Raw genomic sequence first — 16,195 nt, forward strand, 5'->3', positions numbered from 1 at the left:
ATAGCAAATCCAATAACTATTTTTTTTAAAAAAAGTTGTCTTCGTTCTTCTCAAGTTGAAAACGTTTTCAGCCGCTACCATTGAAGAGGACAGTTTTTTTATATATATATAAGAGAAAGAAAGAAAGGATAAAAAAAATAAGTTGATGTTGAGAAAGAGTTGATGGTGGTGGCAGATGAGTATAATGACAGGAAAACGAAAGAAACGGGGTCTGCAATTGAGACCAGAAAACACGAAAAAGGACAAAAGAAAGGTGGAAGGAATTGTCATCTTGTTCGACTTTCGATATCCACTCAAATTTTTTCCTCGCAACACCTACTTCTAAAAAGGTGCTTTATATATACGTATTGTCTGAGTGTTTCTCCGAGGGTCAACTAAGTCGGTAGAACAGAATTAGGGTGGCCAGCTTCTTTGCTATATATAGTCTAGAGCAGAGTTTCTCAACTTATGGTACGCGAGCCGTTGCTGGTGGTACGTACGACTTACGGTGGTAATGCTTTGGTGGTACGCCAGTGTAAAAGATTGCGAACCCTTGGTCTAGACGAAACGCACTGGAAATTATGGAATTATAGTGTACAGTTCTCAATCACAGTCGCAACATTAAGTATATAGCGCAGGGACCGGGCATCATCAGATGCAAAGGGATAATATATAGTTCAACCGATATAGGTATCCATTGATATAGACAATGGTTTGCTTAAGCACAGTAGAAGTTGTGCTACAACTCATGTAATTAGAATGGGTGAATACTGACCTCAAGAGTAGATAATCTGATCTAACTATATCTTTTCGTTACGGGAACAAATAGCCTGGTTGCTGACGCTATCAATTAAATTTTAATCAATCAATCAATCAATATCTGATACATGCATCATGCACCATATATCAAATATATAGTATTTCATATGGAATGAAATAATTTATCGAAATTTTAGGAATCAATATTTCAAAAAAAGGCTTAACCGATCTTCCACACGTAACGCATTGGTTTAAAATGGTACAAACAACAGAGACAGTATAATGTATTATGAAAGTATTCCGAAACTTTACAGTACAACCCCTGTGCTGTTATACAACCATAATCACATTTACGAACGTATGGTTGCCTATAAGTATGTTACTTTGTCGTTATTAACCCAGCATCTGCTCAGGTATTTGATAGTCTAGCTCCAAAGATGTGGAACAAGAGCGCCCTAGATAATATTATTTTGCATGATGTACCGATATCACGAGCCATTTAGTAGCTTTCCGTTTGCAGCCATTTAGAAACGCGAAAATAAATGCCGATCTTCTAAATGGCTGGAAATCGAAAGCAGGTAATTGAGTCGTGATAACAGTATCTCATATAATATAAATAAAATATTGTCTAGGACGCTCTTGTTCAACATTTCGATTTGATATTCCATCAAATACTAAAGATATTTATATGGGAAGGTATACAGTTCCTAACAAAAGGAGAACAGAATATTCAAAATAGGTACGACTATGTCGAAGTTATGTGTGAATATACTCGGATCATATATTGCATATATACAGGTTGAACTTGGAACCTCCTCTTGTTCTTGAAGTTGGTTAAAAACGAATAAAGGAGGCTAAAAGTACTTTCAAAATGCTTAAATTTTGCATTAATTTTTTTTTGAGTAGACAGCAACATATTTGAACAAACGCAAGTACCTAGAGATCAAACAATATTGTCCATTGTTTTGTAATACTCCGTATTCAACTTCAGAAAATTTATCACCTAACCTAACACGCCACATGAGCAAATGCTACAACATATTGTAAGGATCCATACATCATCACATACTATAAGCCAACATATTCTCACTATAAATATGTGCTTTTATGACTATAAACGAACAGTGGTAGACTACAGGAGGGAACTGCATCTTTCAAGAAGAAACAAAGAGGACACGGAAAGACACGAAGAAATCCGACTATCCCTCCACACGTCCTCCCCTCAAAAGGACAGCTATAAAAGCGGACGATACGACCAAGAAGTTGTCAGTGTCAGTGCTGATCGCTCACCTACAAATACCTATTCCCGAGGCCGCCATGGGCTACAAAGATTTATCGTATACCTTCTCTCCAGGCTGCTATGGGCTACGGAGGTTTATCCTAATAACAAATCCCGAAATCACTATGGCCTACGGAGTGTAAACATGTAATATTTACTCCCGAGACCGCCATGGATTACGGAGTGTAAACCTATCCTGTCTGAGGTTGCTATGGGCTAAGACAATATCCTAACCAAGACAGCAGTGTGTACTCAGAGGAATTATCTTACACTAAGAAAATTTACTTAGTGCATTTAAAGACTTACAGACAACTAAATAGAAACTTTGTACAAAACATTATCTATTTCTTATAATAAAACAGTGAAGGTTCACAAACTCCCGTGCACACCAGAGCTCCTTTGTGGTTAAGCGGTTACCGTACACGCCTTTGGCGTAGGAGAGCACGGTTCGATTCCCGGAGAAAGCTCATGTAGATCGGATTCCACGTTAATCAGTAGGTCCACGTCTCATATAGCCTCGCTGCTGAAAGGGACCTTAAATTCAAAATCAACCCAACTCAACTCCCGTGTAAATCATTGACTCCGATACACATCCCGTATAGAACATTGCAATATTTAATAAGATAATTACAGCATTTACGATAAAGGATTTTATGTCAATTAAGAAACTGTTACTAACAAAACTTACAATTTATCACCGTAAGAGGTCCCATAAAGGCGAAATTAAAATACCGTTAATTTTACAGTAATTAAGTGATATCTTCAAATAGATAGAAGATAATCGAAATGACGAACAAGACTGCGCTAGAAAACATTATATCACATGAGATACCGTTATCACGACTCAATTATCTGCTTTCGATTTCCAGCCATTTAGATAATCGGCATTTATTTTCGCGTTTATAAATGGCTGCAAACGGAAAGCAAATAAGTGGCCCGTGATAACAGTACATCATGCAAAATAATATTGTCTAGGGCGCTCTTGTTCCAAATTTCGACTATCTTTTATCTATTTGAAGATACCACATCATTACTGTAAAAATTAGTGGTATTTTAATTGCGCAGTGATTAGTCCTCTTAAAGTGTATTTACTGAATTCTACATATGAGACTCAATGGTGCTATGTTCTTGTACCAACTTCCTGTTTTACCTACCTTATAGATTTATCTTAAAAAATAAATAAATATTTTGTTTATAAATAAATAAAAGATACACATGTATTTTTTTGGGAATATATTGTCTGCTATTCACGTGACTTTTATCTTCCTTGTTAATTATGGTTCCATCCAGTTCAATATTTGCGACTGTTCTTCTTTTCATCTGACGTTCGTACTGCCCCTCTTTCTAAACACACACACTCATACACACACGCACACACACACACACACACAGAGTGTGTGAGAGAGAGAGAGAGAGATCATTCATCCACACACACCCACAAGCGGAGAGAAGGACCAAAGAGAGTCATATATAGAGATATAATGAGTTGATTTCTGCTCCGATACTAGAAGGACATAATTAACATGGAGGCTCTTTTGCTGTATTGGTCCCGCACTCTCTTTGCATGTCATCTCATATAGCGCCTCTCCCTCTCCTCCACAACCGTCTGTTGTTGCTGTTTTTTTCAATCCGTCTGTATGCCTCGTTCTGGTAATTATGATGTGGCTTGATAGCAAGCTAAAAAAACGGTGCTCCATGTTACAATACAAAGATACCGAGCGAATTCACTGGGTACAGTTTTACAATGACACTGTCTGTAGAACAATTAAAGCTCAAGCTTCGTTATTTGACAAAGTCTTTGTCTAAAGATAATTTATTTCGCTTACTTCATTTCTACTTGACATAAAGAAAAAAGTGATGACCATTGCATAAGACGAAGTAAAAATGTTTACAAGTATGTACAAATGACGTTTCGGCAGCCTAAGCTATTATCAGCTATTGCCCGAAGATGTAACATACATTAGCAGAAATATGAACAAGTAACAGTGTCACGTGTACACCACGTGAAAGAGTTTGGTTTTCATAATGTAATATTTTATCAATATTGAAACCGGAAGTAATATGTTTCTAGCACTTCCGGTTTTAGTAGAAGACGCTAAAGTGATTATAGGAACCGTATACTCGCTATTACCGTTGTTTTCTCTATAGCGATCAATGCAAAACCAGAACTAGTTGATTTCTGCAACTTCCGGTTTGAACTGAGAGTTAGGATAAAAGATGGAACCGCTCCCTCTACCCTTGATTTGACTGAAACCGGAAATGATAGAAAGCAACTACAACTTCCGGTTTCAATATTGATCTACATAGAGTAAGATCAACAAGAGCTAGTAAGAAACTTGCTTTTGGAATTGATTTAATGTTCTAAAAAATAGAAATCATCTTCCATCTTAACCCTCTTCAAACCGGAAGTGGCATAAGTCAACCACTTTCAGTTTTAACCTTGACCGTAAAAACGTTAATAGATAACAAGGAGCTGTTTCTGCAACCAATTAAGCGTTTAAGAACATATTTCATCTCCACTCTAATCTCTCTACTAAAACCGGAAGTGGTAGACTTAGTACTTCCGGTATGAATATTACTTGAGAAAATATCACGTGAAATAAACAAAACTCATCCACGTGCTGTACACATGACATTGGTACTTGTTAATCTTTATGTGAACAGCCATAGATACAAAAACCTTATGAGAAGGAGAGACCGTCAACGTTGTCAAGAGAAAAAAAAAGATGCTTACGAAAAACACAATATATCTAAAGAGTATGGTATGTTAAAGTTGGCCCATTCGAAACACGCCGACGTAAGATTACAGAAGTTGTGTTCAGTAGCATGCACCGGTCGCCTTCATGCCCAGTTTCGTTTCAAACAGACTTGACAGAGGCTCGGTAAGCCGCATTTGGAGGAGGGTAGAACGAAAAAAAAAATCCTACCTTCAGCAGAGGTAATACGCTTGTAGAGAGAAATCATGTCTGAAAGCTTTACTAGATTGTCCTCTGAAAGAAGAAAGTAAAACAAAACCAAGAACAAGTTGAAGCCTTTAGTTTAACGTCACACGCATAAACCATTTCTAAAGTAAACGAACAATAACTAAAATCGAATGATGATAGAAGAGTGGTAAAAAGAAAACAGTGGTAAGAAATAGGTAAACCTCAAGAAGATCCGTGAAGAAGGTCATTTTTACTACTGGCCTGGGAACGAACCAGGTCTTTTACATCAAATATAAATGTTTTACCACTGAGTCAAACTTGGCTTTAAAAAAAAAGTTGGAGCCTTTCCGTTGTGTTTGACCTTATGTTTTTTTTAATCTACTTATTCAATACCGAAGTTATGAAGGACGAGGCGAACGTGTACTCCGAACCATAATCGGGGCAGATCACTTGGGAAATAGACAAACCATCAGGCTACGTCAACTATTAGAGTACAGTCCATTCCTCATCACACAATATCTCTAGCCAGTTTCTCACCACACAATCTCGACTTAAAAAAGTTGGATTGGGAGATCAAGATTATAGAACCAATAGAGTCTTAATTGTTTGCTATTAGCTTTGTCCTTGAGACGAGAAGTACATTTTCAAAATTGAGACGAGACAAGCTTCTCGAGTTTCGTAAGCAATACTAGTTCAACCAAGTCTTAGATTTCAAACACGTGTTTTAGTGTCACATGAATCATAGAATAAAATCCATAAATTTATTACATAAACACAATGAAGAGCATTTATCAACATTTATAAGATTAGGGATCAGGATTAGATTTCTGGGCTTTCGGTATATATGACCATGTTAGCCCGTCACATATCGGGATATTTCCTACATGGCTAAGCAGTTAGCGTATGCGCCTTTGGCGTGGGAGACTCAGGTTCGACTCCCGGTAGGAGCTCATGTGGTTCGGATTCTATGTTAATCAGTAAGTCATAGAGCCTCGCTGCTGAAAGAGACGTTAAACTCAAAATCAACTCAACGTATGAGGGATGACGTCCATCCACGATCACACTACCCGAAAAAAAGGGAAGGAAGAAAGGATTGGGGAAGTAAGGAAGCGGCCTAGAACCTATTTGATAGATACCATCCCGGCAATTAGCTGGTGCGAATGAGGAAAACGCAGGAAAACCTCACAAAGAATGGCTGGTCTGAAAGATTTTACACTTTTCGAACCGTGTGTCCCCATCGGGAATCGAACCCAGGACCGCTTGCACCAAAGACGAGAGCATTAGCGAATCAACGTTTATATATATATATGCAAGTCATTACATAATATACTCCACTAAAAAAATAGTTTAGATGCAGATGTATAAGATTTACAGATGATAGGGCGCCTGTTGCAGAATCTGAAGAAAAAAATCAATAAGATGTTAGAAAACTTGAAGGAGGGCTGTGAAGAATGTGGGATGAAAATAAATGTTGAGAAAGACAAAAGGCATGATGATTGGAACAAAGCGGTCGGTGTCAAATATAAAAATATGAGGGAGAAAATAGAACAGGTGAGTAGATTCTGATACGTTAGTGGTATTTTTTACGGTTTGGGTACAAAACCTCGCGGCGACAACCTCGCGGACCAAAACCTCGCCTGGCCAAAATCTCGCCTCCCAAAATCTCGCGGCCCAAAATCTCGCCGGGCCGAAACCTCGCCTGGCCAAAACCTTGCCGCCCAAAACCTCGCCGGGCCAAAACCCCGCCTGGCCAAAACCCCGCCGCCCAAAACCTCGCGGGCCAAAATCTCGCCGGGCCAAAACCTCGCCTTGCCAAAACCTCGCGCCCCAAAATATCGCCATACCCAAAATCTCGCCTGACCAAAATGTAAATGTTCCAACAGATGATAAGGATGACGGTATAAAAGATTCTGTTTCAGAAAAAGTATCACGGGTATTTGACCAAGTCTCGCGATACCATATGAAAATTCTATTTCTGTATTAGAGGATTTCAATGTGAAGATAGGGAGACAGGATGTTTTTAAACTGGTTATAGGGAAAGAAAGTCTGCATAAGGAAAGCAATGACAACTAACGGGGTTAGTTTCGTGAACTTTGGAGCATCCAAAAACTTAAAATTTCAACAAAAATCTAATAATATTTATGAAAGTATGAAATAATATATGATTTTTTACGAAGTCCCTTGATTATGTCCTGTAGGTTAAAGGAGACGTAGATGACCAGGATGAAGGAAATGATCGAATAAAGAAAGTGGGAGGAAATGAGAATAACCCGAGAAAGCCCATGCACACGATGTTTTTGTATCTTCTTCTTCTTCTTCTTCTTCTTCTTCTTCTTCTTATTATTATTATTATTATTATTATTATTATTATTATTATTATTATTATTTGTAATGTGGAATTGCATATTAAGAAACTCATTGGATAAATTTTAAAGAAAAGTTTCATTCGCGGCGAGGTTTTGGCCACGCGAGGTTTTGGGTGGCGAGGTTTTGGCCCGGCGAAATTTTGGGCGGCGAGGTTTTGGCAACGCGAGGTTTTGGCCCGGCGAGATTTTGTCCCGCGAGGTTTTGGGCGGCGAGGTTTTGGGCGGCGAGGTTTTGGCCACGCGAGGTTTTGGCCACGCGAGGTTTTGGCCCTGCGAGATTTTGTCCCGCGAGGTTTTGGGCGGCGAGGTTTTGGCCACGCGAGGTTTTGGCCCGGCGAGATTTTGTCCCGCGAGGTTTTGGCCGGCGAGATTTTGGGCGGCGATGTTTCGGCCGCGAGATTTTGTCCGTATCCCATTTTTTACTAATGACAGGAAATGTGAACGTGAAATAAAAGCAAGGATAGGAATGGCGAAAGAGCCTTTAGAAAGAAGAAAAGTATGTTTTATGGGACCTTGAATAAAGAGTTGAGAAGAATACTTATAAAATGCGTTGTGTGGATTGTTATACTGTATGGGGCCGAAACGTGGACATTGCACAAAAGTGATGAAAAACGACTGGAAGCTTTCCAAATGTGAGTGTGGAGAAGAATAGAAAGAATTCGTTGGGTCGAGCAGAAAACGAATGAGAGGGTGTTAGAAATGGTGAAGGAGAAAAGAACATTTTTCGATATTATTGAGAAGAGGAAGAGAAACTGGTTGGAATATTCCCTAAAAAAAGAAATTGTATCATGAGGGACGTGCTAGGCGCTGTGGTGGCAGGAAAGAAAGGGAAAGGGCGAAGAAGGCTAGAATGAATGGACTATATATAAGCTGAAAGATCATACGTGGAGAACTGTGGACTTCTCAGCTGCGGCAAGTGACCTGCCAATAAGGGCAGAATATCTATGAAGATGGTGACGTCGTTACATCACACACTCTTCATGTACCTCTTGTGAAACAGAAGGATTAAAGTAATTTCTAAATGATATTAAGAAAAAGTCAAAGCAAAAATTTTGTACAAAAATTTACAAGCCATAAAAAGCGTTTGCAAGAATCGAGACGAGCTGAAAAAGAATTATTCTAGGATCGAGACGAGACGAAAAAGATTTTTTTCTAGGATCGAGGCGAGACGAAAAAGAATTTTTCTAGGATCGAGACGAGACGAAAAAGATTTTTTCTAGGATCGAGACGAGACGAAAAATAATTTTTCTAGGATCGAGGCGAGACGAAAAAAGAATTTTTCTAGGATAGAGACGAGACGAAAAAGAATTTTTTCTAGGATCGAGATGAGACGAAAAAAGAATTTTTCTAGGATCGAGGCGAGACGACAGTTCTAGAAATACTTACGAGATGAAAATACCTTTTTGCTTGTCTCGTCACCTGTGCAACATTATCAGTTACCATTTATTCTTATGACTGAAAGTATATGAGAACAAGATCCTGAGACAAATATTCGGCCCCAAGAAAAAGGAGAATGAAGAATGGAGAAACGAAGAACTACATAATTTACACGTTTACAAACATTATTAGGGTCTTCAAGTCTAGGAGGCTCAGGTGGGTGGTCATGTAGCTAGAATGGAAGAAAGTAGTAACGCTTTCAAAGGTTTAACGGGAAGTCCAATAGGAAAACGACCATTAGGAAGACCTAGGCGCAGATGGGAGGACAACATTAAGATGGATCTCGCAGAAATAGGAATACAAAGTAGAAACTGGATCAAGTTGCCTAAAGACAGAAAGAAGTCAATGAAAAGCTTTTGTAAACGCGCCATTGATCCTTCGGGTTCCATAGGTTGTAGAGTTAGTAAGTTGTTTTGATGCTTGAATATAGTCTGTTGGATTTTGCAACTGAAGTAAAACTGGTCCTAAGTTTACGTATTTCTGTACACAGCAACAACAATTACAAGAACCCAGGTACATTTACATTAACTGACAAACAACAATCCACACTGCTAGATTCTGTGAAAGTATTTTAATCACTTTTGTACTACAAGACTCTCTAATACACTCTTCGCAACAATAACGACGTCGCCACTTCGGAATTTCTTCTGTTCGACCAGCGGAAGAACACACATTCCAACAATCGCACTTAGAGAAAGACAGAGAGAAAGAGATGGACAGACAGACAGACACAAGCGTGAAAAAGAAGAAGAAGAATGAAAGGACGAAGAAAAAGAAGCAAAAGCCACTGAACTATAAAGTTAAGAGGATCCCAAAATGGCAGATCTTAGTGTAAGAGATAGAGAGAGAGAAAGAGGATGTCCAACTTCGTGAAACAATTACGGCTCGCGGTTACTAAGACAACGGACCAAGTTCTTCTAACACTGCAAAGAGCAAATGGTTCTTCTTCCAACCCCAAGTGAAGTAGCCCTAATTGAAGATAAAAGGGTTTCAGAACAGATGCTTGTAATTTCATTATACACGGCTTCGAGATGGAGACCTTCCATTAAAAAAAAAAGAAAAGAAAAAATATAAGAGGCTCATGCGGAGGCACGAAAGAATGAAAAAGAAATAAAAAAGGACATTCCAAAAGAAAGGAAGCAAGGAAGAGAGAAATATAATGTAACTGAAGAAATATAAAAGAAATGCTGAAGATATACTAACCTCTAGTGGTGCTCAGACAACTTGATCTACAAACATTTTTGACAATGTAATGGCATGAGAAGTCCAGGACCTCACAATAGCGTAAAGAGGCCTAATCACTGTGAAATTAAAATACCGCTAATTTTACAGTAATTATGTGATATCTTCAAATAGATAAAAGATAATCGAAATGTGGAACAAGTGCGCCCTAGACAATATTATTTTGCATGAGGTATCATTAGTACGAGTCAGCTATTAGTTTTCCGTTTGCAGTCATTTAGAAACGCGAAAATAAATGCCGATTTTCTAAATGGCTGGAAATCGAAAGCAGATAAGTGAGTCGTGATAACGGTATCTTATTTAAAATAATATTGTCCAGGGCGCTGTTGTTCCACATTTGGATTATCTTTTATCTATTTGAAGATATCACATAATTACTGTAAAATTAGCGGTATTTTAATTTCGCCGTGATGTGGACTCTTAAGAGCAGCGTCGTCTTCTAACTAATACCAGTGTCTCTTTTACATACGTGAAGGAGTTGGATTACTATGACGTGATATTTTCTCATTAGTAAAAGAGAAATAGGCAGTAAACTTCAACCACTTGTGGTTCTAGTTGAGAGATAAGAATGGAGATGGGAATAATTTTCTGAGTCCCTTAATGGTTTGCTGAAAACTAATTCCCGCTTTCTATAACCGTTTTAACTCGATCAAAGCCGGAAGAGGTTGGTTTCTGTCAGTTCCGATCTGAACAGAGGGTTAAGAAAAAAGTTATTTATTCTTAGAACGCTAATAGACTCCAAAAACACCGTTTCTCGTATCTATTACTGTTTTTGCTCTATAGCGACCAATACTGAGACCGCAAAGGTTTACTTTTACCACTCCCAGTTTGAACATTACTTCCGTAAACAAATGCAATTCTTCACTTCTTACCTTTTACATAATACTGCTGAAATCTGATGGTGATCCAATAAAGTTATTTTGTTAACAGACGAAGGCTAAAATCCTAAAACAACGATCGATTAAAACTGCGATATGATCAAGATGGTGTTGGCAGACGAAGGCTAAGATGCTAAAACCACGATCGGGTAAAACTTCGATATGATTGAGATGGTGTTGACAGACGAAGGCTAAGATGCTAACACAACGACCGATTAAAACTTCGATATGATCGAGACGGTATCGACATACGAAGGCTAAGATCTTAAAATCACGATCGATTAAAACTGCGATATGATCGAGATGGTGCTGGCAGACGAAGGCTAAGATGCTAAAACCACGATCGGGTAAAATCTCGATATGATTGAGATGGTGTTGACAGACGAAGGCTAAGATGCTAACACAACGACCGATTAAAACTTCGATATGATCGAGACGGTATCGACATACGAAGGCTAAGATCTTAAAATCACGATCGATTAAAACTGCGATATGATCGAGATGGTGCTGTCAGATGAAGGATAAGATGCTAAAACCACGATCGAGTAAAACTGCGATATGATCGAGATGGTGCTGACAGACGAAGGCTAAGATGCTAACACAACGACCGATTAAAACTGCAATATGATCGAGACGGTATTGACATACGAAGGCTAAGATCTTAAAACCACGATCGATCAAACCTGCGATATGATCGAGATGGTGCTGACAGATGAAGGCTAAGATGCTAAAACCACGATCGAGTAAAACTGCAATATGATCGAGATGGTGCTGACAGACGAAGGCTAAGATGCTAACACAACGACCGATTAAAACTTCGATATGATCGAGACGGTATTGACATACGAAGGCCAAGATCTTGAAACTACGATCGATCAAACCTGCGATATGATCGAGATGGCGCTAACAGACGAAGGCTGAGATGCTAAAACCACGATCGAGTAAAACTTCGATATGATTGAGACGGTGTTGACAGACGAAGGCTAAGATGCTAGAACAACGAACGATTAAGCTTCGATATGAGCGAGAGGACGTTGAGAGACGAAGGCTAATGTGCCACGATCGATCAAAACTGCGATATGATCGAGACGGCGTTAACAGACAAAGGCTAAGAGGTTAAAACCAAATTAGTCCTATATATAAGGATCGGGTATCGGCTAAAACGGAGATAAAAATATAACCTATTACATTCTCTCACTGAATACCAAATTACATCGTTTGATTGTATGAACAATGAGTGAGAAATAAGTCCCTCTAATTAACTTGCTTTTCGCACTGGCTTTTAAAAGTATCGAGGGTTACCTTATTTATTTATTTACAGGTATTTATAGAAAACCAAAGAAATCATTTCACTATTAAAATGAAAACGTATAACGTTTCAGAAAAAAATTAAACTTGTGATAAAGCGTAAGAAACGACAACTCGATTCGGACTTAACCTTAAACTGTAGAGCTACATCTTAAATATCCTCGGTGCTGAAAAGAAACGGTAAACTTCAACAAGGAATAAACAACAAAAAAAAAAATTACAAAATCAAGGCTCACCTGTGCTCTCTGTTCCACTAACATCCGGACAAGCTTGGTACCGCAACAGGAGATGAGACTGCTCTGTGCAGGGGTCTATTCGTGACACAGGGTACCTACATTCTCCCGAGCCTCTGCTGTAGGTAAAGGTGAACGATCCTTTAAATGGACATCCCACTGGATCTGCATCGGCACGAAACATGGAAAACAAGATGGCGTCGCCCGTGATCTGGGCGCAGGCTTTGTCCAAAGTGTCCTCCGAATCGCAGAACGCTGGAAAGAGAAGAAAATTATATCATTAGTCAGTTGCAGGGAAAAGAATGAGAAACTACAAACACAACAAATTCGTTAAGTGGTTACCAAACCACACATATAAATCAACTAAAGTGTCTGCTATTGATGCAAAGAGACAGGAATTATTATAAATCAATATTTTAAAAATATCATCACAGTAGTAAATTAGTTCACAGTACTAAAATACTGACGATGTAGTGAAAGTCAGTACTACACAATTTTGCTCAGAACCTTCCGATTTAGCGATAAATACTATTAGTTTTATTTTCAACATATTTCATTGCCCAAAAATGTATCCTGAAGCTTCATTACATCAAATATTGATTCACAAATTTGAAGGTAACTTCGGCAATGTCAATTCATACTGGAATCATTAATCCTATTTAACTCATGTCGGATGCTGCCCGACCCATCCATTTTCCTGTTCCGTTATGTCGGAAAACGCCCGACACGTTTTGTTTTTACGTTTGTTCGCTTGTTACGAATGTCGAAGCCAGTTCGAAACGCATTTCCTCATGTAGTACATATTCTAGCCAACAGATAACGCAGATTACGCTATATCTAAGAAGGTCACGTATTATTTTGATGTGAACCAGGAATCGTGTATTGCACTCTTGTGGTTGTGTTTGTACAAAAATTGCATGGTGAGGAAAGGGTATAAGCGACAAGGATATTGAAACGTGTACAAGTACTTTGAGCCCGATAGTATTTAAACGCGATGCTACCACTGTGTAGACAGATTTGAATGTTATTTGTTTTTTAAAAAACGCAAATTTGCTGTTTTACAAATTATAAACATAAAAATTTCATTAAGCTCCAAAACACTACACACGTGAATATAGATAAATTTTGAGCAAGTACATCATTTTGAAAACCCATAAATATATCTGGAAAAATATCCTGAATTTTGTGACATTGTGGGAAAGCATACAAGTATGTAATGCAAATGAAAAATGTTTCACTTAATATTCCACTTTCGTTTTTATACACTTCTGTATTTAATTACTATACACTATTCTACATATTTAGTCCAATTTACACAAAAAAATTTACTATTTTTTTTTTAAAGTTTCGGCCTTATGATGATTGCAGCATGAAGTGAATTTAGTTATAGTGACTAGTACTAGTGGTTTCTTTGAGATATCACTATGTCACAGTGCATTGAAGAAGAATCATCTGTCTTATACATAAGAAACGTGAAACTAGGAGCCATCGAATGACGGAAAATTCATACGATAGAGCAGATGGTTGCTTCATATATATATATATATATATATATATATATATATATATATATATATATATATATATTGTTTCGCTCCGGATATCATGGTACCATTAGCATTGCCGGCATAAGGACAGTTTAAATACAAGTATACCAGTACTACGCTCACGTTTAGGATGTTGAAGGACAGTGTAATATGCCAACTGCAATTTAAATATTTTATGTAGCCTAAAATACACAACAGAATCATCAGGTAAGTTAATGTTTATACTTTGCTCAACATACTATGATTATAAACAATCCTCCAGCAACCTTTTTCCCGCCAGGAATAAGAACAGCTAGGGATTATAAGAGTCACAGAAATATTGAATTGAAATGGGTTAACCAATTAATAACAATAACAGGAATACGACAGAAGATGCAAAGAAGTCGCCTTAGGAAAAAGACGCTTTGTTGATTGGATTTCAGTTTAGCATCTTTTTCAGCTGCGCGGTTATATGAGATATTGACTTATAGCTTAATGTGGGATCCGAACCACTTAAGATCCCACCATAAATCCAACCCTGTTATCACGCGCCAAAGGCTTCTACACCAATCATATAGCCCGAGAAGGCTCTTAGAAAAATACTGCAAAATACTTTACTCGAAATGGGATTAGAATCCAGATCCTTCTGACAGTAACGCAAGAATGCTAATTTCTTTTCAAAATTAAACTACTGAACATATTTTCATTTCTTATTTGACACTCTTGCTTTCTGAATTACTGCTAGATTCAATAGGGACAGGAATGCAGAAACATTAATTAAGACGTCCATGTTCTTCGATGGAAGTTGAACCCAAGACTGCGCTATTGCCTCATGATCACCAGTCTAATACCTGAGACCATTCGACTATAGCACATCAGCTTACCACCGGAGATTACACACTTAAAAAAATTCTAGGTATAGATAATATCGGTAATAATACACAAGTACACAGCTTACCACTGAGATTATGTACTTAATAAAATTCTAGGTATATATAATATCCAGTAAGAATACACAAGCACACAGCTTACCACTGAGATTATGTACTTAATAAAATTCTAGGTATATATAATATCCAGTAAGAATACACAAGCACACAGCTTACCACTGAGATTATGTACTTAATAAAATTCTAGGTATATATAATATCCAGTAAGAATACACAAGCACACAGCTTACCACTGAGATTATGTACTTAATAAAATTCTAGGTATATATAATACCCAGTAATAATACACAAGCACACAGCTTACCACTGAGATTATGTACTTAATAAAATTCTAGGTATATATAATATCCAGTAATAATACACAAGCACACAGCTTACCACTGAGATTATGTACTTAATAAAATTCTAGGTATATATAATATCCAGTAATAATACACAAGCACACAGCTTACCACTGAGATTTTGTACTTAATAAAATTCTAGGTATAGATAATGTCCGGTAATAATACACAATGAATGAAACAATAAAACGGAAACAAAGTTTGCAAGTTTGGTCAGGATTTTTAAATTTAACGTTCTTTTCGGTACTTGGGCTATACGATGGTGTCGACATGAAGTTCGCAACACACATGTCCTCATCACGGATCGAATTCAGAACCGTTCACGTTCCAAGCTGCCCCAAATCATTGTTAACACTATACGTCTTATATAAGTCTATCAGTAAGGGAGAAAAATTATGTTCTAGTGTTCTACTATAAAATCAGTTCTTTACCAGCTTCTCTCACCGCCACATTTTCTTCTCTCCCCCTTTTCCTGTTATTCGTTTTTCCTTTTTCTTTCTCTTTCACGTGTATGACTTCTCTACGTTCAAAAAAAAAAAAAAAATCCGTTTCAATCTGGTTTCTTCCTAGCGCCTTTGTCTATTGTACGTTTTTCACGGAACTATCTGACACCGTTTTCCATTATGCTCAATAACTCGCGAATAGGAAAGAAGAAGAATGAAGAAAAGGGACTGACTTTTAAGGAGACATGGAGAGAAGAAAAAGAAACGAGGCTAAGAACGAAGAAGAAGAAGAAGAAAAAGAAATGCGAAGAATAAGGATTTAAGAGTGTGTAAGAACAGGCATAAAAGATGGGTAGTAACGGACGGTTATATAGAGAAGGATTTATAGAAACTAGGAAGAACTTTTACGAGAAAGAAACATACAAATACTACTAGTAGTAATATATTATTGGTAGTAGTAAAAGTAGTAGTAGTAGTAGTAGTAATAGTTGTAGATAAAGCGGCAACGAAAAGAATAGAGCGAACTCATT

The 16,195-nt window shown here is 37.7% G+C and overlaps 1 protein-coding gene across 1 annotated transcript in view; it reads right to left on the reverse strand.

Annotated features, from left to right (window-relative positions):
* The window catches only part of LOC145672417 (uncharacterized), a 572,617-nt gene that overhangs the window by 134,118 nt on the left and 422,304 nt on the right, over positions 1–16,195 (reverse strand). Inside the window, exon 4 of the mRNA XM_081741570.1 lies at positions 12,409–12,660. Within this exon, the coding sequence (XP_081597696.1) occupies positions 12,409–12,660 (252 nt within the window). The remainder of the gene's footprint in view (positions 1–12,408; positions 12,661–16,195) is intronic.

The sequence above is a fragment of the Thermobia domestica genome, chromosome 16 (genome assembly GCF_964235325.1).
Source record: "Thermobia domestica chromosome 16, izTheDome1.hap1.1, whole genome shotgun sequence".
Taxonomy (NCBI): domain Eukaryota; kingdom Metazoa; phylum Arthropoda; class Insecta; order Zygentoma; family Lepismatidae; genus Thermobia; species Thermobia domestica.